The 27,813-nt window shown below is 34.2% G+C and overlaps 1 protein-coding gene across 2 annotated transcripts in view; it reads left to right on the top strand.

Annotated features, from left to right (window-relative positions):
* The window catches only part of LOC140434154 (ABC transporter G family member 23-like), a 52,086-nt gene that overhangs the window by 6,408 nt on the left and 17,865 nt on the right, over window positions 1-27,813 (top strand). Inside the window, exons 2-8 of one of the 2 annotated variants that reach the window (XM_072522213.1) lie at window positions 6,333-6,433; window positions 13,321-13,480; window positions 15,919-16,055; window positions 17,240-17,365; window positions 21,471-21,564; window positions 26,133-26,366; window positions 27,063-27,163. In XM_072522213.1, coding sequence (XP_072378314.1) covers window positions 6,336-6,433; window positions 13,321-13,480; window positions 15,919-16,055; window positions 17,240-17,365; window positions 21,471-21,564; window positions 26,133-26,366; window positions 27,063-27,163 — 950 coding nt within the window. In that variant the 5' untranslated portion in view covers window positions 6,333-6,335. Of the gene's footprint in view, window positions 1-6,332; window positions 6,434-13,320; window positions 13,481-15,918; window positions 16,056-17,239; window positions 17,366-21,470; window positions 21,565-26,132; window positions 26,367-27,062; window positions 27,164-27,813 lie in introns of those variants that run through there. The other variant, XM_072522214.1, reaches the window with a different exon arrangement.

Here is a 27,813-nt window from a genome sequence, read left to right as displayed (position 1 = left end):
TTTATATTTTTATTTTTAAAATGTTTCTGGAAACCGTTAACAGTTCTATTGCTATTGCTATGTTTCTTTTTATTTCGTCACTTGTCGTATTTGTTGCGTTTACTAGCGAGTTAAGATATGTAAATTCGTTGATTTGCTCAAAGGTATGGTTGTTAATTTGAATTCTTTGTTGGATATTTCGAGGGTTTTTAGAAACCAACATATATTTGGTTTTTTCCTCGTTTACTGCAAGTCCTAATTCACTTACCGCGTCCGCAAGCCTTGTAAAACACTGCACCATGTCTCTAATACTTCTGCCCACTATTACTATATCGTCAGCGAATGCGTGAATTTGCGTCGATCTATTAAAAATAGTTTCACTCATTCTAATAATGAATTATCTTAGACCCACTGTCTTAGACCATTAGAAAAGACCATGTCAAAGAACGTAGAGTTTTCATCTTCAATTGTAACGCATGAGCTTACGTTTGGCATTGTTAGCTGGTTCAACTTAACTAACTTAGGTGGGATCCCAAAGTCTATAATTGCATTATATAATGCAGTTTTTTTCACACTGTCATAGGCTGCTTTAAAGTCGACGAAGAGATGGTGTGTATCTATGTTATATTCTAGTGACTTTTTTAGAATCTTCCTATGCGCTTGAATTTGATGTTTAGTTAGCTTTCCAGCAGTAAAACCGCATTGATATTGATCAACAATATCCTTTGTAACATGTTTAAGTCTTTCAAACAATACATTGCCGCAGATTTTATGCGCAGATGCTAACAGAGTAATCCCTCTATAGTTCTTACACTCCAGTTGATCACACTTTTTATGCAACGGACGTATTATTCTCTTTAGCCACTCTTCTGGCACCAATTCATTCTGCCATATAAGTACTTTTAGTTTATGGATTGCTGCAAAAAGTTGATAACCACCTTTTTTATATATTTCCGAACAGGACTAAAGAACATCAGAAGAAGATTATTTTCTAATTTTACATCAAAGGCTATTTTAGAAAATTTTTTGTATTTATTCGTTGATTGAATAACCCAAACAATCAACGATTTATTAAATTATACAATTATTGCCAATTACTGATGAATATTAAATTTGGTCTAAAGTCATAAAGTCGTAAATGAAACCATGACAGAGATATATAATAATAAAGTAAACGTCTGTTAAAAACGTCTATAATGTCCTTGCATGTTAAAAAACTATATTTAGTAGGCAACGTTTTTTGTACAGCTATAAATACCCTACTCATTGGATTTTATGGTATAAGTCAGTGGAATTTTATCATACCAATCGAATTTAAGTAATTATTTTTCTTATATAATATTAAAACACGTAAATTACTATAATTTAGATAGTAACTTTGATAATTAAATAGAATGTCTTATTATTGTACTTCCTTCTATATAACATACAGACATTGTCCCACGTTTCTGCTTATGTTTCTCTTTTGATAGTTCTGCTTTACTAAATTTATAGGTACACTTATGGACAAAAATATCGAATATTTTGGAATTTTCTAATTTTTGTTTTTTGAAAATAAATTCTGGTCAATCAAGTCGTTTATTGTAAAATAGAGTTTATTTTAACAATGTTTAATGAACAATTTTAAGTTTATGCAGAGAAAATTGCGAAAAAAATAAATGTTTATTATTAGGTAAATAAGGTTATTTTACTCTAAACTTAAATGGTAATTTAAATTACTTAAACAAGTCGTTTTAACTGAAAGAAGTGCATGATTAGTAACGAGTATTCCCTCCTCTAGCTCTTATTACTGCTTGTATCTTTCTCAGCATGCTTGCAAGTAAATTTTGGACATATCCTTGGGAAATTGCATTCCATTCATCCTGTGCAGCAAACCGAAGCTGCTCTATCGTATTTGGAACGGGATTTCTTTGTCGTATGCTGCGTGTCAGATGATCCCACATGTGCTCTACTGGATTTAAATCTGGGCTAAACGGTGGCCAATCCAATCTTCGAATTTGGACCTAATCAAGATAATTACTCACTATGGCAGCTGCATGTGGCCAAGCAATATCGTGCATTAACGTGAATCTTTCATATCCAATGTAACCAACATATGACAAAACATGATCTTGCAGGATGTTTTAATCGTAAGAATCCGTCATCCGTCCAATCACTTCCATAAGTGCGGTACGTACCTCCCAACTCATACCTTCCCAAAGAATTATGCCATCAACTCCAAAACTAATGGACTTCAGCTGGCGAATCGTTTTCCAACTCTTCTCTAGGCGTAGTTTTTTTAATCTGTCTTCCATAATAGATCTGGTCTCATCAGTGAAAATAACGTTTTTTCAGTTGTCGGTAATCCACTAAATATGTGTTCTTGCAAATTCCAAACGACGAGCTTTATGATTTTGGAGAAGACGTGGAACTTTGGCGGGGCGTCTGGGCTTTAAGTTTGCTTCTTTTGATCTTCGTCTAACTGTTTGTGAACTCATATTAACTTGTCTAACATTTAATAGCTCATTTCTGAGGTGCATCGATATCAATGAACGATTTCGTGTAGAATTAAGAACCAAAAAACGGTCATCAATTGCGGTTGTGCGCCTTGGACGTCCTTGACTAAGCCTTTGTACAAAATTTTCTGTTTCGCGGTACCTTTTTAAAGTATTCGAAACTATAGATTCAGTTCTGCTGAGACATCGTGCGATACCTTTTTGTGCATATCCCTCGTCGTACAAAATTCCAATATGTGCTACTTGGGCTTCATCGCAGTATCGAATTGGTGGCATACTTTAATACAAACAATAGTGACTACAAAAACAATTGGAAAATTTCAAAATATTCGATATTTTTGTCCATGAGTGTATATATATATATATATATATATATATATATATATATAATGCTCGGGATAGTTCTTCTAGTAATTAGATAATTGTAATTAAAAATATTTATTTTTTATTTATAGTGTCTTTAAAGTTATCACCCAAATCATATTTGTTAGTTTTAGATGTTAGAATTCCCTAAAGGCAAACTTGGATCTACATTTTCATTTCATTGATGTAATAAAAATTCTGTCGAACATTACTGCAACTGAATATTAAAAAGTTTTTAAATAATGATTTATTCATACTTTTTCAGCTACAGTTAACAGATACACTTATTCAAATATCGGACTATGATATTTTTGTTTTATTTATTATTCATATCAAAACCAAATATATATATATATATATATATATATATATATATATATATACATATATTGTTTTTCAATCAATCTAATATTGACTAATAAAAAAACTGACTGGAAGAGCTTCAAAATAAACCTTGAACACAAAATTAATCTTGCTGTCCCATTGAGAAACAAGGCAACTTGATGACGAATTAGAAGTTTCATTCTCCTCCTATCAAATTGGAAAACGACAACTGGGCTAGAACTAACGAACAGAAAGCAGAACGATTTGCAGATCATTTAGAAAGCACGTTCAAACCCAACGACAATGATGGTGAAGAACTGAGATGGGAAGAACCATTCCAAACCGAAGAAAGAATAACGTTGACATCATTTAGAGAAGTATCAACAGAGATAAAAGAGAATATAAATCCTAAGAAAACTCCAAGATACGATCTCATAACAGGAGGACTATTAAAAAATCTACCAAGAAAAGCCATAGTTAAGCTGACACACCTAATAAATGCTGCTTTTAGATTGAGATATGTTCCCAGACTCTGGAAAGTAGCCGAAGTCATTATGATCGCCAAACCAGCTAAACCTCCTAATGAAGTGACATCCTATCGACCAATATCACTCCTTCCGGTGATGTCAAAACTATTTGAAAAACTTCTATTGAAAAGATTAAAACCAACAATAAAAAGAAAAAATCTTATACCAAATCATCAATTTGATTTCAGAAATAAACATTCCACTATAGATCGAGTTCACAGAATAACGAATAAAATTTTAGAATCATACATTGCGAATAAGGAGATCAAAGCTGGCGTGCCACAAGGGACTGTATTAGGTCCGATCCTGTACCTGTTATATACGTGTGACAACCCAGAGCTCGAACAAAACACTATGGCTACCTTCGCGGATGATACAGCCATACTGTCGATAGGAGGCACTAGTGAAGAAGCCACAGATAAGTTTCAACTATCAGTAAATAAAATACATACCTGGAAAGAAAATGGCGAATAAAATTAAATAAGACTAAATCTACACACACTAACTTTACAAATAAAAAGTAGAAAATTCCCAGTTAGAATAAATGATACCCAAGTTCCTTATGCAACATCAGCAAAATATATGGGCATCACCCTAGATGCAAGGCTGTGCTGGAAAGTCCATGTCAAAAAGGAAATTGGTGAGCTTGATATTAGATATAAGAAATTGTATTAGCTGTTTGGAAAAAATTCAACATTATCCATTCATAATAAATTATCCGTTTACAAGCAAGTATTGATGCCAGTATGGGTATATGGGTACCAACTCTGGGGCTATACCAAAGCTAGTAATCTACATATTATCCAGAGATTTTAAAACAAAGTACTGAGGAACATTGTTGATGCTCCTTGGTATATCCGTAACAGCAACCTCCACCAGGACCTGGGTATGGAAACTGTGACCGAAGTAATCAAGAGAACAGCAACAAGTCACGGAAAGGCTGCATAGTCATGTGAATGTCGAGGCAATCCAGCTTCTTGACAACACTGAACTAAAGAAGATTCAGACTCATAAGGACAAAACCATTTGAGTTAGTGTAAATGTGTAACAGTTTAGCGTAAAAAGCAGAGAATAGTCATCATCATCATCCAGCCTCAAGAGTCCACTGCTGAAAATAGGCCTCTTCCTCATGTTTCCAACCCCGTCTATCTTGCGCCGCTCGCATCCAGTTTTTATTGAGTCTTCTTAAATCGTCAGTCCATCTTGTAGGTGGTCGACCGACGCTTCTCTTGTCTTCCCTTGGCCTCCATTCCAATAACCTCTTTGTCCATCGCCCATCTGTCATTCTGGCTATGTGCCCTGCCCATCTCCATTTTAGTCTGGCTATCTTCTCGATGATGTCAGTCACTCCGGTTCTTCTCCTGATGTCTTCGCTGGTTATTCTGTCTCGCAGAGTTATTCCTAACATGGACCGCTCCATTCTTCTCTGCGTGACTCTCAGTTTGGTAGCTGCTGCTTTTGTTAAGGTAGGTGATTCTGCTCCGTACGTCAAGACTGGGAGGACGCACTGATCAAATACCTTTCTCTTTAGGCATGTGGGCAGCTCACTTTTAAAAGTTTCTCTCAGTTTTCCAAATGCTGCCCACCCAAGGCCGATTCTTCTCTTCAGTTCATGAGTCTGGTTATCCCTGCCAATCATAATTTCATGTCCCAGGTATTTATATCTATCTAGGAGTTCTATTTCTTTCCCACCAATACTGATGTTCTGGTTGGGTACCAAATTGGTTATGATTTTTGTTTTCGAGATATTTATATTTAAACCTACACTTTCTGTAGCCACAACGAGTTCCTGTACCATCTCTCTTGCCATACCTAGATCTTCAGCTATTATAAGTATATCATCGGCTAAACGTAAGTTGTTTAGATATTCTCCATCTATTTTTATTCCCTTTGTCATCCAATCCAAATTCTTAAAAGCATGTTCTAGCACCGTATTGAAAAGTTTAGGTGACATTGGGTCTCCTTGTCTAACCCCCCGTTCTATTTTTATGCGATTACTGTTAGATAATAGTACTGTTATGTTATTGCATGTTAGTTGTAGTGCATTAGTTGATAGATAAAATAAGAGTAAGCCATAGGGTAAGCCCTTAGATTTAAGTATTTGTTGTTTATTAAGTTAGGTCAGAAAATGTTTATTAAGTTAGGTCAGAAAATAACTCATAATCGGTCATTTGTGACTAGATAGCAGTATCGTACAGGTGTTATACAAAAAAAAGATTAGGTATAAATGGAAAAGAATAAAGACTTGCCAAGGGATTATTTGCAGTGTTATCAAATTTGGCTTGAGAAGCTGATAAAGAATTAACTGTATTTTTCTTCTTTTCTATATAACAGAGTGTAATAGTGTAATGTATATAACAATTGGCGCTTTATTGAATTTGTTCAATTAAGTGATTTTCGAACAACCAAAAAGAGCTTCTAAAGAATTGCTCTTTGAATTAAAAACACTTTAGATAATTATATTTATTATATCAATTAAATAATTTGTGACTATTTACATTTTCACTATATTTAAGATGTTAATTATTGTTATTGTGGTCTAATCTATTCTTAGCTCCAATAAAACAAACAACTTTAAACACAATGTGTTAATTATTCGTACAATAGGTTTTATCGTCTAACATCACTTTATTTTTTTTTGCAGAAAATGAGCAACAGTTCCGTGATAGTAAGAGATGTGTTTAAGAGTTACGGGAATAAAGATATATTGAAGAATTTTTGCATGACTGTGGAAAAAGGAGAAATGTAAGTACCTATTTTTAGTTTTTTTCATAGAATAATTCAACGTGAAGTTGTGAAAATAAATTTTAGATATTTTTAAAACAATAAAAATAGGAACGAAACCCACAAGCTTAAGCATCCTCGCCCAGGTTTTAAAAATTGCTACAGTTGCACTGTGTTTGCACAAAAACTCCTTTTATAGGCCTTATACAATATGTAACCTTTACGAGTATAGTAGTGCCCTACCTAAGAAGCATCTTTACAAGTATCTATGAAGACTGCTTTCTTTAACTAAAAATATTGAATATTTCTTTATATAAAAGTGTAATTTTAAATTCCTGGTTTTGTATATGACACCGGCCACATTCCAACGGATTGGCTTTGTTCAACCTTCATAATGATCCCTAAATCACAAAGAGCGACAAGGTGCAAGGACCACAGACTGATTAGCTTGATGAGTCATTTACTTAAAATATTTCTTCGCATACTCCACACAAGAATGTTCAGAAAACTAGAAGAGCTGAGCGGCGAGACACAATTTGGCTTCAAGAAGGGACTCGGGACGCGCGAAGCATCATTCTGCTTGAATACCCTGGTACAAAACTGTATGGACCAACGAAAAGATATAGTCATCACATTCCTCGACTACGAAAAAGCTTTTGACACCGTAAAACACGATAAAATAATAAAAATGCTACACAATGCTGATATTGATGAGAAAGATATAAGAGTTATCCAGAATCTCTATTGGAATCAAAAGGCACGTGTGAGGCTGAACAAATCAACAAACACAGAGGAATTCGAAATTTTACGAGAGGTGCGACAGGGGTGTATTTTGTCTCCTATGCTGTTCAACCTCTATGTGGAGAATGTTTTTGCAGAGGCACTTAAAGGCACTGATTGTGGTATAAAGGTCAACGGGTACCCGATAAATAACATTCGTTACGCTGACGACACCGCAATAATCACAGATAACGAACATGATATGCAGTTGATACTAAATAAAATAAACACCACAGGAAAAACATATGGCCTGAAGATAAATGCTGGAAAAACAAAATGCATGACAATAAGAAAGGGCGCATTTTTCAGAGTACAAATGCACGTAGATAATGCTCCAATCGAGCAAGTGAAAACATTCAAATACTTGGGAATGATGGTGAATGACCAATGGGATCCTCAACAAGAAATAAAATGCCGTACCGAACAAGCAAGACAAGCTTTTCTTAAATTTAAACCGCTACTTTGTAACCGCAATCTTTCCTTCAATCTCCGTTACAGAATGGTTAAGTGCTATGTATGGTCCATATTGTTATACGGCATGGAGACATGGACGCTGAAAATATCTTCCATTAACAAGTTGGAAGCCTTCGAAATGTGGACCTTGCGAAGAATGTTCCACATACCATGGACAGATAGGGTGAGAAACGAGGAAGTCCTAAGAAGAGCAAATACTGAGAGAGAATTGTTCAGCTTGATCAAGGCACGAAAGATTGGATACCTGGGCCACATCCTGAGAGGGGAAAAATACGCAATCCCTCAACTAATTATCCAAGGAAAGATTGAGGGCAAGAGAGGAGTAGGTCGCAAACAAATGTCGTGGCTGCGAAATATAAAGAACTGGACAGGCGTAACTAACACTGGCGAACTTTTGCATGCCGCAAAAGACAGACGTCTGACCTTAAGATAATTCGCCAACGCACTATAGGTGCACGGCACCATAAGAAGAAGGTTTTGTCCAAAATCTTAGTTTGAGGATCGCACGTTGTTGTTGCACCTTTGGTCACCATATCACTTATGCATATGTAATTGTTGGTTTTACCACCAATATATATTATTTATCCAATATAATCTATCTGGTATTAAATCCAACATTTTTGAACGTTAGAACCTTGTTTAAACTTACGCTTCTCCAAGAAGGGCTGCTTCCTTTTTGTTGCGGGAGCTTTTGAGGAAGGCGAACAACGTTAGTTGCGAATAGTGTTATTTTGGAGTGGTATGCGGCAATACAGCGGGGGCTTAGATGGTGGTGATGTAGAAAAGGAGCACTATGAGGAAGAATTTAGAATAGCCAACCAAGCCATGAGCAGAAGGTACCTCCGGTGTTACCAGTCATACTAGGAACGGCTTTGAATTAGCTAGCGTTTTTGGCGTGCAGTTAATTTATCTGCAATATTTGAGGGGAGTTGCTTTGAGGATATCGTTGTACTCATCAGGAAGTCCCTTGCGAGTAAAGTGTAGAAACTTGGATGGAGGAAACGGAGCCTAGTAAGTATGTGCCCTCGACGGTGACAGAGTCTAAAATTTATTAAGCTCTGTTGTTGCAGCCAGCTATGGTGCGGAGAACGTATTTTTTGCTAAGACTTCGGACTCTGTCCTTTATTGATGTTATGTGTTCGTAGTTTGGTGAATTAGTGCTAACGGATAATCTACACGTTTTCTCATGCATTTTCTAAGAATTTTCCTATCAGTTGCCATAATGGCATTGGTTTGACGAGGATTTAATGACGCGTAGACACACACCCTGCATTCGATGGTAGGCCTGATAAAAGTTTTGTAGGTGTGCAATTTGTAGGAGTTTTATTGGAGATAGTTGAGAGTTTTCCAGACAGCGCTCTTAAGAGTCTAGCTTTTCTTTTTACCCTGTCTAGGGTGTCTTTGTTTGTACCTAGTTTCTGCAATCAAGAGGACTCCTTGGAGGTCTATCTGGTTCCTTCCAGCATCATTGCTGTGAGGGGATTTAAATAAAATTAATTGCGTTTTGGAGGGATTAAGGGTAAGTCTTTATTTGTTGCATTTTTTCAGTGCGTCTGGGAACCGCTCTCTTGGTTATTTGATCTATCTGCTAATTTCCCTTGCGTAGAAATATTGGATACATTATGTCCGGACTTCGCGATTTATATGGGTCAAATGTGTTTATTGCTCATTTTATTTTGTCCTGATTTACCAATTCTTTTACTATAAGCTTGTTTTCCCCGAAACCATAAATTATGGTCTCCAGTCTAGTCTACTGCCATGTGTCTAGTAGTATCAGTTTAATTTTAGACTCAGTAAAGTGTACCCTGAAAAGTTCTGTTAGCCTCTCTTCACAATTCTGATTATACTAACCTGCCTCATATTGGAATTAGGAAATACTTATTAAAGTTTCCTTATTCCATAAAAAACTGTAACAATGATTAAACTTTTTCATTGGTGTTTCTCCCAAGTCAGAAGGTGCATATTCGCATTACACCCGTTGATCCAGTCCAGTCACTGAAAAACACTGAAAACTTTGGTTTTCAAAACTTCCACAAAGTTTATTATTAAATATTATCACTGCAGCTGTTTCAACAGAGTGCCTTTCTCAGGTGATCTATTTTTGGTATGCGTGTACACTTTATAGTACTTAATTAAATAAGTTATGAAGGAGAGAAGACAATTATTATTCAGTTAGGGATATTCAGTTAAAGACTCTTTTTTTTAAGTTAAAATACGTTTATTGACGTTTCAATTTCCACTTCGGAAATCGTTCTCAAAATACAAACATTAGTAAATTAAACAAATTTTGTTTTTTGTTACTTAGTGAAAAATTCTTCTAATAATTTAATTTTATCTGACTCATCTATATTGACAATTCAGACATACATTATACATTTTAAAGTAGACGACTTTAAAATGATATTGCCAATATGGTTGAGTTGCGTTCCTGGGACGACTTTACTTATAAGGTAGTTCATTCGATTACATGAAATCAACTTTAACTTGAGAATATCCGTCAGAAAAGATCATAACATGTAATTCGTCTTTAAAAAGACAAATGCATGCCATGATGACAGTAAAATTCTCCTGTTAGTGATTCCATAGTAAATTATGAGGGAAAAACCAGGAAAAAAACCTCATAATACTATCCCGACATGGTAAGTATTTGATCGTGCATTTAGTTTACCTTCAATAAACACCAAATTCCGATTTTATATGTTTGTTATTTTAAAAACATAAATGATGTATTCTCTATATGTTACTGACTTACCAATACTGGTATTTTCCTTTTAATAACTTCCTCTTTCAATATGGGTAACCAGATCCTACTACATTCTGCCGAGGAATTCGCGACACAATTGGTCTCATTTAGCATAATCAGAGCCGGTTCTTTGATTTTTCTCTTTTTACCATCCGTTTCTTTTAGGACTATATTTGACTATATAATAAATGATAATATTGTATTTGGACCTGCTAGACCCAGGACTCTTTTAGTAAAGCTGTATCGAACATTCTTATAGCAATATCTTTCCGAATCTGTACTACGCCTTGAAAAGCAGCCCTCAATACTTTATAAGAGATCTTGTCGATCGTGTAAATTAAGATTTGTCCCTCCTTCCTGATCTTCCGATTTTTTCAACCGCTAGTCTCCCATCTTAAGGTCTTGACTTTGTTTCCTTAGGCTTTTTCTTTTCTGTTAATGCCTATTCTCTATGGATGTTGGCAATCATTGTGGTGCTCGTAACTTTGTTAAAAGCTACTCCGAATATATTTAGGGTCAACACTCTTGACCAAGGTCTAATGTTCTTGAGCCACGATGTCCTTTGAATGCCTCTGAGTTCTTTAGGCTTTTTAATTTTTTTGCAAAATCAGCTAAATTAGATTGTACAAATTTTCACAGTCTGCATAATTTTTAGATCGTTTTTCAAATGTTATATCACCGTGTTCTTTGTGAATTTAGGATCCTAATAACTGCTTTATTAGTCTGTTTCTTTAGGGCGAGCGTGAAGACAAAGGGGAATCTAGCCATATTATTAAGACCCCAGTCAAGTCTGCTCCCTCCCGCAGGCCCCTCATATCTCCCACCATATCACAGTCGACTATTTTTTATATATTCGTTTACCCTCAGGGTTCCGCGCTCAACATTTGTTTATGAAACTGATAGGAGTTCGATCTACACTTGGGTGCAAAATAATCGACTCAAAATTATTTTGCGAAAGTATGTCTCTTGTTTCAACCTAAAAAGTGTAAATTTAAAAATATTTAGTGTATAATCATTAACCTCATTATTGAGTTTCAAAAAAGTTTTGTTTTTTGGTGAATCCGATGACTTATTACAAGTAAATAATGCAACACGTAGAGAGGGGGTTAGAATTTGGCTCATTTAAATCGACACGCACCGACTTAACGCGTTCGGTTAACATCGTACGTATCAATTTCCATAGCAAACCCACTAATACATAAGTCACTAAGTTCGCAACTGCATTACAAATGGATACCACATTCGTCAAAGCAGCTCAAGCAGTAGCATTATTGTGAGAAGGCCTGAGTCAGAGGGCCGTGGCAAAACGACTAAATTTAAGCCAATCTGCTGTATCCCGAGTGTATCGTCGGTACCAAGATACCGCTGATTATGTCCGCCACTAAGAAGGAGGCCGTAAACGAATAACAACAGAGAGATGATCGATTTCTTGTATCGAAATCCCTGAGAAATCGACATTTAACTGGTGCTAATCTCAAAGAAGAGCTTAGCGAGGTCCGAGGTGTAGTTACCACTGTTTGGACAGTCAGAGGGAGACTAAAGGCAGCCAACCTGACACCAAAAAGGGCAGCTACGAGTCAAAAGTTAACTGCAATCCAGAAGAAAAGGCGATTAGAATTTGCTCGAGAACATCTGGATTTGGACGACTAACAATGGAGTCAGGTATTATTCTCCGACGAAAGTAGGATATACCTACATGGCAACGACAAGAGGCGTCGAGTCTATAGAAGGCCAGGAGACCGATTTGCTCAATGTTGTATACGAGAAATTGTGTCATATGAAGACGGTTCTTTATGTCTTGGGCAGGCATTTCCATGGATGAAAAAACCGAGTTGGTTTTCGTGCCTGGTGGAAGACGTTGAGGAGTTTTAACGGCGGATCGTTATATCAGAGACATTTTGGAGGAACATGTGGTTCCATACGCGGGATTTATTGGTGACGCCATTATTTTAATGCACGATAAGGCACGATGCCATACCACATGAGTCACCATCACCTATCTGACTGAGATCGGTATACCTACAATAAATTGGTCTGCGTTGAGCGTGGACATAAATCCAATAGAGCATGTTTGGGATGAGCTTAAACGAAGGGTCTAGGACATGAATCATGCATCAAGGAGCATAATGGAATCGAGAGCTGAGCTTAATGATCAATGGGAAGCAATGCCTTATTATAAAAGTCATCCGATCCATGCGAAATCGATTGGAAAGTGTAATTAGGAGTAGGGGTGATAATATCAAATACTGAAAAATAAAGAAATTCAGTTTGTAATTGATGATTTCTCTGTTCATAACGTCTTTCTTGCGTTAGTTCCAATGATGAATATTTAGGAAACTCTGTTCGTATTGCATATTGTTTTTATAACGCGTCTTCCAAATAATGCAATACCAGTTTTTGTAAGTTCAATAATAAAGTTATTGTTTGCACATGACATCTTTTTATGATCATACTTCTTACATTAAAACAGAAAATGTAACCTCAAATATCACTTTTGAGTCGATTGTTTTGCACTAAAGTGTAGTTAAACATCAGGATGGTAACTGATGGTAACTGTCAAAACTCGGGTTTTGCTGATTCTCCCGGTTTGGTGTTTTGGTTTTGTATAGGTTTTCTTTGGTCCACGTCTGTTGAGATCCAGATTACTCCCAATGCTATACCTATTGACCGACAGTTGGTTATTTGGGTATATCTTAATCACATTTGTTCTATATGTCCTCTATGGACATATAGGACTAAGGACGTCCCCTATGAGCCATTGAAAAGGAAGAAGAAACACGGGTTGTAGTTATTGTACCAGAGCACTGGATTAAAAGTGTAAACATGTAAGAGATAATAATAAGTACCTTGAGCATTTTAACAATTTTAACAAAATTAAAGATAATTAAACATTTATTTTATTTTATTTCAGATATGGACTACTGGGAGCTAGTGGTTGTGGTAAAACCACGTTGTTAAATACACTAGTAGGGCGAAAAAAGGTCGACAGTGGTGAAATATGGGTTTTAAATAACAAAGTAGGACTTAAGGATAGCTATGTACCGGGAAATAAAATTGGATATATGCCACAAGTACGTATTGGTATACTTGTTTATTTAAATGTGAGGCTAATATTAAAAATAGTAAGAATAGTTGGTTGTGTATAGTAAGAATAATTTTAAAATTTACCTAATAGGAATTGTTAAATATTATGTTTATATCGGATTTAGGAAACTGTTATACCATCGCTAATGCTGTTGCAATTTTCAAGTTATACGTGACCGTAGTTGCGCCGCATTGTTAGCGTGGTTCAAAACCTATACGGAGCGTTTTGGGGACGCATTTACCGTCGTAAGATACTATAGTAAAATTCATTAACCGATGCAGGGAGATGTAAACATTACCACGTGTAGACCTGCAACAGGGCCGCATTTGGGATTATCTTTTTGTTTAGAGAATAATATATTATCTTATAAAATACAACATTTATATTTTAATTTTGCAAAAGTGCTCGACAAAGAACCTGATTGTTTTAGTTGATATCCGATAATAGAAACCATTTATATAGGGCGAAAAACCCAGGAATTTATTTTTTTTTTGCCAACAATTTTATGTACAGAGTTCCTACAAAAAATATAAGCTTTATTTTTAATTTTTACTATACTTAGTTGTTTGTACAATTCTAAAAAGTTTCATAATAATAATAACAAAAAAAATACTCATTACTCAATAATGTTGAAATAATATATATATATATATATATATATATATATATATATATATATATATATATATATATATATATATATATATATATATATATATAATTATAAAACATTATAAGCAAAAATGTATGTCAAAAAAACTTTATGAGCACTGAGTAATGTAATAAATTACCTGAAGGATTTTTTAAATCCATTGTTAATCCATTCAAAAAAGCTTGTCTTGATATTTTTACTGTAGTGTCTACCCATATTTTAGACTTTGTATGGCCAGCGTTCAACCATGTCTCATCCAGATAATATATTTTCCGCTTCTCCTCTCTATAAGCTTTTATCTTTTGAAGATATTCTCTTCGCCACATCACAATGTCGTCTCTATCTAGTAAAAGAGCGTTTCTTCCCTACGTTTATATTGAAAATTAAGTTTTTGCAATATTCGGTAAAATGTGGTTTTCGAAAAGTTTGGCAAATCAGGGTCATCGTTCACCTTCTTTAAAACCTTATCAACGGTGGGTATTTCGTTGCTCATAAAAAAATTATGAACCAGTCTTCTAATGGCATTTTTGTCAAAATCATCAATTTTGTCAAACTTCTTTTTCCGGGTCAGACATACTTTTGGTCCAGCGAATTGATGATTCGTTTTGTATTCCTTTATCACCGTAAATACACTTCTATCACAAACTCCAACTTTATTAGCCACTTTTTTCACAATATCTTCAACCAGTAACCCGGGATTTTCTTGTCTTTCACATTTAAAAACATTTAAAATGATTTCTTTAACTTCAACGCTAAGAGGGCTTCTTTTACTTCGTTTTCGAGGAGGACTCAATGTATTTTCAACCAATTCATCAGCAGAATCAGTGGAGGACATTTTTGGTTTCAATATCAGTTATTGAAATCCGTGGTTATTGTTACAGTAATCACAATCACATATAGATATGGTCGTTATACAAATAAAAATATATACTTAAATAGTTTTAAATCGCACAACAAACAATTGCTAATTCAACATTAACAGCATAAATATAATTTATTGTCCTTTAACCATCAAGATGACTAAAAATATACTCACAAATCGATTCAAATAACAAAATTTCAATACCGAAATATAATACTTACCGAAATTAAATTGTGTCCGAACCTGTATGAGTTCCGACGACGTCGGCAATAACGAAATAAAGATGAACATTTGGGTTAGTTTGTAAATATTCTCGAAGAACTGTTACTTGCATGTATGCATAAAATATTCATTAATTTTATAAATCGGATTATTTTTTTACTTACTATGTATTCAATGATAAAAATAATTTATATACTATGCAATAAACACTAATAGTTGAGAAAATAAAAAAATTAATAAAGTGTCATAATTATACTGTTACTTATCGGAACGAGTAGACTCATTTGGAACATCTTTAACAATCATCTGTTAAATTTATCTTTGTTTATACGCCCTGCATCGCTTAATGAAAGTAGGTATAGTTACATGATGGATACGATCCAGATAGGTCGCGTAGATTTCCTACAAATTTTCCAGAAATACGAAGAAAGTAATCTGAGGAAAACTAGGGTACACACTTTGTGCTGTGTTCTAAATTGTCGACACGACAGTTTGCTGCTAAAAACTGAACTAGATTAAAATGCTTTAGCTTTACTGTCGAAATTTTATCAACTACGTTATTCCCGTCAAATTTCTAAGCAACTTTCTTCGCAACAATTAAAAATGTCCCTTATTAAATAAAACTGGTTATAGTATTATCCGGATACAACCAATAAAAATGTATTATTTAATGGCATACTTATTGTAGGATGTAGCACTAGTGGGGGAATTTACAGTAAGGGATGCAATTTTTTATTTTGGCCGAATCTTTGGCATGAAGGAAAGCCGTATAGAAAAACGACTTAGGGAATTGTCAGAGTTTCTTAATTTACCACCCGACAATAGGTAATTATACATTTTTTTATATCGGAATTGCTATTTACAATTGTTTACTAAATTTTTCTTCCTTCTAATTGATTGGTTTATAAGTATATTTAATCTTTGGCCTTATTTTTTTGTTGAGTGAAAAACGCCATTTTTTACAGATATTGAAGGGAATGATGCAAGTAACTGATTCTCCTACTGACAAAATTAATAAAACATATAAACTTTTATTTTGTTTTTAATCTTAGAGTTTATTAGATGTTCTTATAAAACATTTCATTAAGTATATTTTATTTGAAAATTGTTTATAGTATAGTTTTTATGACACAGCTGATTGCCCTCAATGTAATGCCATAAACCAATGAAAAAAAAAATTACAAAATTACATGAAGCTTGACATGAGAACTTTTTAATTTTTCATATTGCACTTAATGTGGCCAGGAAAGTTTCCATAAGAAGAAGAAATAAACAATACAAATCATTAATGCTAAAAAACAGTTTTATTCTTGACAATTATTTTAATTTCCTGGACTTTATCTCAAATTTTCCCAAATATGTTTTTAATTAAATTGAAAATTGGATTTTTGGGGCCGTAAATGAAAATTGTCTATTGTGTCGAAGATATAACTTTGAATTATACCAGCTATACACAGATCCAGATATTGTGAAGTTTTTTCAGGAACAGAGACTAAGATGGGCTGGACATATTGCTAGTATGTCATATAATGAGAACACAAGAGATGGTCATTGTTAAACCTAGAGGGCGGAAGAAGTGGAGGATGACCACGTAGACGAATTGATGATGTAGAGGAAGATCTTAAGATCTTAAGGATCAGAAGATGGAGAAAAGTTAAAGAAGAGGATTGAAATTGACAAAAGTAGCGACTACTCTGTGAGTAGATCAAGATCCATAAATGATAGTCAAGTCAATTATAAGGATGATGATGTGTGTTTCTTTATCATAAGATAATAAATTTATAATTTTTAAAACGATCGTCTTTTTTTTGCTAGTGAATTTAATTAAGAACATTTTTTAAATCAGTTTCTTTATTCTACAATATAAATATCCGTAACTATAAAATCATATCATAATTGTATCATAGTCTGTTTATATGTTTATATATATATATATATATATATATATATATATATATATATATATATATATGTATGTATAAGAAATTATAGTTGCTTTAATTTTTAAGGTTTATAAAGAACTGTAGTGGCGGACAGCAGAGAAGAGTATCCTTAGCGGTAGCCTTAGTTCACAAACCAAAGTTGCTAATTTTAGATGAACCAACAGTGGGTATTGACCCGCTTCTAAGAGAAAAGTAAGTTTAAAAATACCAATTATTTTATGTTCTTATAAAGATCTACATCATTTGGATGTAGTATTTTCACACTAGTTTACCACCAAGTCTATGTTTTGTCATAATATTGAAACCTATAGAATCACACTTCAGAATTATGTCAAACTGTGTTGGCACCAAATAGCAACAATCGAAATAAAGCACACAACAGAGATATAAGAATCAGATGACGAGTGCAACAGAGTTGTGTTTTATTACCGATGTTAGACAGATAGGATAAAATTGTTTTATTTTTAGCAGAATTATGTAGCACTTCATAATTATACATTCTTTCCTATTGGCAATGTCCTGATTTCTGATTGGCACTTTAGATGTTAATATGCCGTCTTTTTACATTCTAGGCCTCTCTTATCCCCATCTTTTCTTCTCCATAATATTATAAACATTTTAAGCATAATATCTTTTATGTTCATACTTCCATTTCATATAACAGAATACACCAAACAGAACACCGAAGCTGAAAATAAAATAATCGAAAGATGGGCTGAATACTTTGAAAGTCTTCTAAATGTCCAGGTAGACGCGGATGGAAATAAAGCAAATTGTGAGTACCAAACGGCCGAGATAGAAGTACCCCCGCCAAGCCTGGAAGAAATTATCACGGCGATAGAAACCCTAAAAAATGACAAATCCCCGGGACTAGACAATATTGATGCAGAACTGATTAAAAAAGGAGGGCATGAACTTAGAACTAAAATACACCAATTAATGAAAGAAGCCTGGGAACAAGAAATAATGCCAAAAGAATGGAGTGGCTGTATTATCGTGCCAATACATAAAAAAGGCAGAAAGGATACATGTGGCAACTACAGGGGAATCTCACTAATCGGTACTACATATAAGATATTAGCTTCAGTTGTACTAAAACGATTACTGCCATATACAGAGGAAATTATTGGCGATTACCAATGCGGCTTTAGACCTGGAAGATCAACAATCGACCAAATATTTACTATCAGACAAATGCTAGAAAAGTATTGGGAATATAATAAAGAAGTACACCAGATCTTCATAGATTTCAAACAAGCATATGATTCCATAGATCGCTTAAAACTGTGGAGTGCAATGATGGAGTTAGGCGTACCAAAGAAGCTGACCATGATTGCGCGAATGTGTGTCAACAATTCCTTTGCACAAATTAGAATAGGAGGCAAAACTTCAAAGGCTTTCGGCATAAGCACCGAACTCAGACAGGGAGACCCGCTGTCCCCATTACTATTTAACCTAGCATTGGAATATGCAATGCGAAAAATCTATACCAGAGTCAAACCAGACATAACTGCCAGAGGAGCAAAGATTATTCTCGCATTTGCAGATGATGTAGATGCAGTAGCACAGACAACACTGGAAGTTAAGGATATAGTATCGAACTTTGAAGAAGCAACACTAAGCGTAGGCCTGAAAATAAACGAAGAAAAAACTAAATACATGGTCGTATCAAAAAGGGAACGACAGCGAATAAGACAAAACATTACCATAAACGATCATAATTTTGAGGTGGTCAAAGAATTCAAATACCTAGGAGCAACAATTACCAGTGAAAACACAGGAGAACGGGAGGTTGAAATACGAATACTGGCGGGGAATAAATCATTCTTTGCCATTCAACATCTAATGAGGTCAAAGCTTCTCTCAAGGCGTGCCAAAATCCAAATGTACAAAACCATAATACGACCAGCAGTGACATATGGAAGTGAAACATGGACATCGAGAAAGAAAGAAATCAATAAGCTATTAGTATGGGAACGCAAAATCCTGCGAATTATATATGATCCTTGCAGGAACAGCGTGACAAATAAATGGAGGAGCAGATACAACAATGAAATAGAGACTCTCTTCGGGAAAGGAAACATCGTAAGATACATAAAAGCCAATAGATTAAGATGGGCAGGCCACGTGGTACAGAGTGATGACGACAGACTGATTAGCAATGTGTTTTGGGAAAGACCAGATGGTAGAAGATCGACAGGAAGGCCTAGAAAAAGGTGGAAAGACGCAGTCAGGGAAGACCTGGAGAAGATGGAAGTAAGGCCATGGGACATAATAGCACAGGATCGGAATCAATGGAAGGCAATAGTAAACGCGGCAAAAACTCACAAAGAGTTGTAAAAGCCAATGATGATGATGATGAATACACCAAATGTAATACTTAAGCATCTCGTTGTATTCGAAGATGAAATACAATCTACGATCAGTCAGAAACTTAAAAAGGTTTAAGAAAGCAAATATACCTTCAGCGATTCTCTTCATTTCAATTTTAGGATCCCAACGATCGTTTAATATATAACCCATGTATTTAAACTACTTAACTTGCTTAATTTCTTCTTCAGTTACCTACATCTTTGAATTTGGATAATCATTTCTATCTGTAATCATAGAAGTTTGGGGATGGGAATAGGAAATTATGAAGGAAATAGTGTGATTGACTTTGCAGTAGCATGGGATTTTTCCGTCATTAATACGTTCTTTATGAAGACTGAAGACTAGTATGTTACCAATAGTAGCAAGGAAAGATAAAGTCAGATAGATTTTGTGCGGTGCAGAAAAAGTCAGCTAAAAGAAGTGACGACCTGTAAAGTGATAAAGGGTGAGTCTGTAGCTAGTCAACACCCACTGGTGACAGTGCATACGAAGATAAAGGTGAGGCGGAAAGGAAATATTGAGGAATATAAAGGAAAATTTGGCAATAGTCTTTAAAAGTAGAATACTTGAAGAGCTTGAGGAAGGAAAAAGATACGGTAAATTACTGTTGGAAAGCTAATAATAAAGTTATGGTGCGAGTGGGAGAATAAGTGCTAGGAAAAACATCTGGTAAAGGGCCTCCTAGAGAAACAGAAACTTGGTGGTGGAATGACGAGGTGCAACAGAATGTTGGAGAGACAAAAGAGGCCAGAAGCAGGTATGGCAGGTCGAAAAGAAAGAAGGTGTAGCTACTGCTAAGAAGAGATCGTCTGCACAGCTGTATGAAGAGCTTGAAATACCCGAGGGAATGAAAAGGTTCTACAGAATTGCTAAAGGAAGAGAAAAGTCATCAAAGGACTTGACGAAGAACGGTAAGGCAGTAAGACCTGATGGAATACCTATAGAGGTTTGGAAGGCTCTAGGAGCGAAAGGGGGTGACATTTTGTGGAAAATTATAAGTAGGATATATGAGGAAGAAATGATGCCCAATGCATGGAATGCGTGTGATGGTATCATTGTATAAATATAAGAGGAACATTCAGGACTGTAAGAACTATAGAGGGATAAAGTTAATGTCGAAGAGAATGAATATTTGGTAGAGAACTTTAGAGCAACCACACAGTTCCTAGACAAGAGGTATGAAGATGTATGAAAATATGTACTAGATAGAAATTGGTTCCTGAAGAGTACGCAGCTCGTGAAGGATATGTATGAGGAAGCGTTCACCAAAGTAAGGACTGCTGTCGGATTGACCGAAAGTTTTCCAGTAACGGTTGATTTGCATCAAGGCTCTTCACTCTTACTTATTTAATCTTGTTAGTGATGTACTGACAGAGAAAGTAAGATAGGGGCTCCTTGGTCAATGATCTTTGCTGATGATATCGTGTTAGTAGAGGAGAACAAAGAAATGTTGGAGTAGAAGTCGGGGTGTTGGAGAAGGGCTATTGAAGAGGGAGGACTTAAGGTTAGCAGGTCAAAAAGGTAGTCGAAAAGGTAGTTGGAAAAAGAGGTAGAGCAAAACCGAGGAGAAGATGGAAGGACTGTATGGCAAAGGACTTGAGAGAGAAGGATTTAGGTGTAGAACACTCGATGGACAAAAATGAGTGGCGACGAAGAGTAGAGAACAGCAACCCCTGAAAAAAGAAAAGCTTAAGAAGAAAAAGATTTCTAGCTATAACCATGGTTTTCATCTTTTTGATAATTCTAGAACCTTAAGCTTCACTTTTGAGAGTTAGATCGATTAAAAGATAATAAAGTTGTTCAGAAGCATTTAAATATCTCTAAAACTAATCCACATTCTTTATAATACACTTATTACTAACAAGTCTGTTAATGAGCTTTGATATCAGATATATACTATCCTCTGAAATACTTATGTTTTTAGGATTTGGTCTTATTTGGTAAAAATTACGAAAGAAGATAAAATATCCGTCATAATCACTACTCACTACATAGAGGAATGTCGAGAAGCTCATAAGGTAAATCTAAAATAATATAATAGTCTCCCGTTTTATACCGCTTCGCGGCTTTGGGAGTATAGCAGGGTAGTCTGCTATATCTAAGGCCTACGGTATACAAGGAAGGTAACATGGCCAGTGCTACGCTTCAACCGCCTATTATTACCCCTGGTTTTACCCAAGGTACTCATTTTATTCAGGCTGAGTCGACCTGGGGCCTATAGACATTTTTAAAAATGTCTAGTTGTTCTTGCCGGCGGTAGGATGCGAACTCCGGACCACCGGCGTGCGAGACAAGCATCCTACCGCTTGCGCTACGCAGGCCCTAAATCTAAAATACTTACAAATAAAGAACAAATCTTACCTTATGATTAGCCCATTGTAGTACGGAGATTATCTGATTAAGCATATAATAGTCTAGAGGCCCTCACCGTGGCCTTTTTGATTCTGATGGATTCACCCAAGTTTTTTTCATGTATTTGTGGCTGCTGATTACAAATTTTGAGAGTGGATTTTGATTCGAGTGGCAAAGAAATTGTTATAAACAATTTAATTGTTTATAAGGCTCTAGCTCGTAAACTAAACGAGCTATAAAATTTTTTAAATTTCTTAAAAAAAAACGAAGAAAATGGTGTTTATTAAACTTTAATCAAATAAGTACAATTCGAGATATTATGAAATTAGTAAAAAGTATTTTTAGAAGCTTTTTGGATCATAACTCAGTTAATTTGCATGCAAATGAGCTTTACATAGTGTTACTTTAAAGCTTAATTTATAGACTTTCAGACAAATATATGAATTTACTTTATCTTTATTGGTGTTAAAGTTGTAGGTGTTTGAAGTTGTAATTTACTTAAAAAAATCGTAAGTTGTTTATAAGAGTTTTAAGCAAACTTGAACAATAAAAATTTATACTTGAATTCACAGTAATGATAAAAAAACTTAAAGGGAACATTTTAAGCTTGGGAAAATATTTGTAGGTTTATTTTTAGCCAAGATATCGATATTTTTATAACATACTCTGAGGCGCTTTTTTCAAAAAGTTTTATAACCAAATTAAATTTCGCAAAACCTAGTTAAGCATCTAGCCCATCTTTTGCACACAATTCAAACAGAGCAAGACCATCAAACTCATTATTTTGCTCATAACATAGTCCAGTCATCAGATAATGTTAATTTTGGGACCTCAAAAAAGAAGCCCGTAAAAGTGGTAAACTTTTTGCATCTTTTTTGGTGTCCCAAAATTGACATTTCCAGCAAAATTCAGCTTGTTTGTATACTTTTTGGAGGTTCAGGGGTATTTTCGTCTCTGACGACTAGAGTAACTTGTCCACTTAATGATTTGACGTGAATACATAAGTTAAAAAAAAAAAACTGGACTACAAAAATAATTTGTAAATTATTTAGGATAAAAATGACGCACGATATCTGACACTCGTGAAATGGCTGAACACATTATAAACGAAAAGAAGATTTGACAGATTTGACAGATTTGGAAAAGAAGATTTGACAACTAAATAATTTGTAAATTAATGTGGATTTAAAAATGGCGGATTATTAGTGACGACTAGCGGATAAAAGCTGAACTATTACAGTCAGTAATGTAGATTCAAAATTTGTAATCAGCAGCCCAAAATATATAAAAAAAAACTTAAGTGGACCTATCATAATTAAAAAGGAGTGTGGCCCTTAGCAGGCACATAGACTAAAATGTACGTGTGGATGTGTATATGTTTATTTTATTCGTTATAGAGTAGCGAGAGATCGATCACATTTAACCTAGACTAAATATTAATTAATCTTTCCCGGCTTTTGAATATTGACCAGAACGTCCTCCTTTGCCTTAACCTTCCAAGTATCGCCAATATTATTACCAGCGGACTGTAGCGCCTTCGATTTTATTCACTAGGATTCATATTGTTATTTTATTGTATGTACATATTATATAGAAATTAATTTTAATTGATTTATCTAAATATACTTTTATGTACATTAAACTTGCTTTTTATTGAATTTGTTGTCTAATAGAGCTACCGTCTCAATATTCAGCAGCTATGAGCTTTCACGAGCCTCAATGAAGTATGCAGTAAGTAGGCTAACGTGAGAATGCCGAGAAAAACTCGACAAACTAGTGGGTTATAACTAAAGCTCGGATTTATAGGCAACAAAAATTGAAGAAAAAGGCGCCTATATAGGCAAATATTTTTATTAAAAAAGGCAGGAATATTAACATTTAGCCAAAATATAGGCAATAAAGGAACATAACTTATTATTTATTGTACAAAGTAAATTAACGTAATATTAACTAAAGGCAGGTATATTTACACATCATAATCATAATATTAGTAGGTATAAATAAACTAGTAACTAAATAACTGTAAATTAATAATTAAACATTGTAACCACTTAAAATTTTATCATTAATAGAAACAACTAAATGTTTTTCAATATTTTCGGTCTTAAAACTATGTCTTCGATCACTTAAAATTAATTTGTACACTGAAAACAAACGTTCGACATCGACAGATGTACTTGGAGCATATTTCAGAGCGGATAATAAATCTGGCATAATTTGAAATTCCTCGGAAAATGTCCCATTCAAAACTTTAGCAACATTAGATAAAAACGAAAAACCTTCATTCTTGTCGAAAACATATTTCATTTTTTTTTTAATTAATTGACCGTTACTTCCAGGTGCCGATTTAATTTTCGTCTTTAAATTATCTATTAATTTTACTGACTCACATAAATTTATCTCTTTTTTTTTTCTAATAAGGTAATTGTGGTAACTATTAATTTATAATTGTCATTAATATAAGCGAGTTCCTGTTTCAATTTGGGATTTTTTAATATTTTTTTTGCTTCCCGAATGGCTTCGGAAATATCATCATCAAATTCTGACATAACTAATTCTATTTCATTGCAGTGTTCAAAGTAAAAAAAACTGCTTCGAGCCAGGTTCCCCATCTTGTAATTACTGGTTTAGGTGGCAAAGGGACACCGAGAAGTCTTTCTTTATATATTTGCACCCTCAACTGAGCCTTTACAAAAAGTTTTTTCATAAAATTTATAAAATTATTTACCAACGGAAACAGATTTCTTATTTCTTCAGCAATTCTATTTACCCCGTGGGCTACACAAGTGCAATGAATTAAATTAGGATAAAAAATCTTTAAATTGACAGCAGCTTTTAACATATATGCCGCAGCATCTGAAAGCATTAAAACTATTTTATTCACTGGTATAGCGTTGGGTAAAAAGAGGTTTGTTAAACTATCTTGTATAAATCGACTTATTGTTAAATTGTTGTTTTTTCCAATTCTTTAATGGCAACTAAATAAGGTTTTCTCGCAAAGTTTTCGTTCAAAATTCCAATCATTAAATTAGCTATATACCTGCCGCATACATCTGTCGTTTCATCCACGATAATATACAAAAAATTGCCCTCTTACTCCCGCTTAATTTTTGAAATTCATTCCACATAACATTTTTCCACAGTATGTTTTCTCAATGTACTCTCGTCCGGTAAGGATTTATTAAGATATTTTTCGAAAAAGCATTTAAAACTAGGGTTATTAACTTTATATAGAGGAATGTTGGATGCAATCATCATCTGGCATAAATCAAATTTAAATGCGTCTTCCTCCTTTTTTTTTGAACTGCTTAAACTATCCCGCAGAGATATTTGGGCTAACTTAGAGGAATTTAATTATTCCAAATTACGTTTATGAAGTGGGATTCCACAATGCTGGTCAATAAAGTACTTTTTTCTACTTGAAATCTGAGAATTTAAAAAAAAAATAATTAGAATTCTAAAACCGCTTTAGAATTTAGTTATGTTGTGGGACGAGAAAAAATAAAACTTACCGATTTGCCGCATGGTTTACAAAATGCTCCATCTCCTTCTAGAGAAAGTTCCGAATAAGGTGCGATCCCTAGCCTTAATTTAGATGTCATCTTTTCACACAAATGTCTAAAACGTTTTAAAACGTGTTCTTTGCTTTTCGGTATACGCAACAAAACTAAACTAGGATATAGCAATTTGTGACTAAACTCTGATACAGTAACCGACTGTACAACTGATAATAAACTAATAAAGCTTAGGGATTTCCAAATAGTTAACCCTCAAGTCTCGATCAGGTACATCTACTAGAAATCTGTTATATAAACAAACCATTGATATTTTATTATTGACCCAAAATTTTATTATAGAATGGTTTAGTAATAGAATAATATCATGGGTAGTACCATGAAATTAAAAAAAAAAGCACAAATAGGCGGAATTTACGAAAAAAGACAAAAAGTGAAAAAACCAATTATAATAGGCAAAAAAGGCATTTTGCCTATAATCCGAGCTTTAGTTATAACACTATCACACTGGTATAGATGCCAGTTCACCAAGAAATACGTGACAAAGAAAAAGCAGATAAATTTGCTAAAAGAGGATCATCTACACAATACTAGTTCATAGAAAAAATCTTCCGTGTACCTGAAGCATCGCGAAATTTCAATATAATTTTATTAGCCCTTTGTTACTTACACTTGTTTTTTAATCGACTAGTTGCAAAACTATTTAACTTGTATTCTAGATTGGACTGATGAGAGAGGGAAGATTACTAGCTGAAGAATCTCCCACAACTCTTTTAACACAATTTAATACGGACAATTTGGAAGAAGTATTTTTAACGTTATCTCAAAAGCAAGCAGATGGACAATTATCTTCACTCAACTTGAAGATTGGTGATGTGATCCACAAGAACGATTCAATGGTCTCAATATCTTCTTCTTCTCAGAGTATCCCAGACGGGCATGCATCTACTGATGTAAGTATAGAAGCTGTATATTATTAGTTGTATTTTGCAGATTGCGGAGTAGATAATAAACATTAAACAATAAAATGTTTTCAATTATACTTCGTTTAATGATAATACTAATAATAATAGGACAGTTTTTATGACACAGAGCCGACAATCCCTAACGTAGTATCATTAATCACGGGCGAAGAGTTTCAAAATTATTTAAAACTTTCTTGTGTTAAAAATTGCACTAATATTAATAAACCAATATACATAATCTATTCAGGCATACAATATTATCAATAAAACTCATCTTAAGTTGCTTAGAAAGGATTTTTTATTCGAATTAAAGTGTCTTAATATTTTTCTCAAGCTATTTTCTTGTGGCATGTTAAAGTAATTACTATTTATATGGGAATAAGCCACAATTAAAGGTTAAAGTACGTTTATTGACGTTTCAATTTCCACTTCGGAAATCGTTCTCAAAATGCAAACATTACTAATGTTTGTATTTTGAGTAAAACTAGAAATAAAAGTGAAAAAAGTCATAACATAGGAAAAAATTCTGGAAACTTTATATGATAATGGCGAATGTAGTGATAATGATTTGAAGAGTTCCGTATAAATACCGTCGTAATATTCTATCATAAAACCTGTTCTATCATGTATTTCCAAATCGAGTATAATCAACGTTAAGTATTGTTAAAAATTATTAATTTTCAGGAACTAATGAAGGAGCATAAATCTAGTAATAGTGTAATAAATAGGAATCGGATAAAAGCATTGTTAGACAAAAACTGTAAACAATTCTATAGGAATTCACTGTAAGTATTTTTTAAAAAGATTTTAAGTACTGTAACAAAGTAAACTAACATAATATTATATTATAAGAAGTTAGCAGTCGGAATTATACAAATAGATTATATTTCCCTATTTGACTCCTCGAACATTTTACTTTGGAAACATTTTTGTTTGTGGAAAAAATCTACTAGATCGTGTTAACGGCTGGACGTCATCACTTAACAGTTCGCAGCCGGCCAACGTTGTTTATCTAGATTTCTCTACAGCGTTTGACCGTGTACACAATCGCAGACTTCTACGTAAACTAGAACATTTCTGTGTTCGCGGTATTTTATTTCGTTGGATAGATGATTTCCTGACAGATCAACATTCTAAAGTTAGAGTTGGCGAATCTTTCTCACAAGACTGGTTAGTGGAGTACCTCAGGGCTCTCAGAACCTGGATGATACCTGGTACTAATAAATTTAATCAAATTGATCACATATTAATATCTAAGCGGTGGGCAACCTCCGTAACAGATGTTAGAACATATAGAGGCGCAAATTGCGATTCGGACCATTTCTTGGTTATATCGAAGATAAAACAAAGAATATCAATGGTAAGAAAAGAGAAAGGCGCCAAACAAAGAAAATGGAATACATATATGTTTAAAAATCCTAAAAAGAAGAATGAG

Source organism: Diabrotica undecimpunctata, chromosome 2 (genome assembly GCF_040954645.1).
Source record: "Diabrotica undecimpunctata isolate CICGRU chromosome 2, icDiaUnde3, whole genome shotgun sequence".
Taxonomy (NCBI): domain Eukaryota; kingdom Metazoa; phylum Arthropoda; class Insecta; order Coleoptera; family Chrysomelidae; genus Diabrotica; species Diabrotica undecimpunctata.
This window is presented reverse-complemented; position numbering and strand designations above follow the sequence as displayed.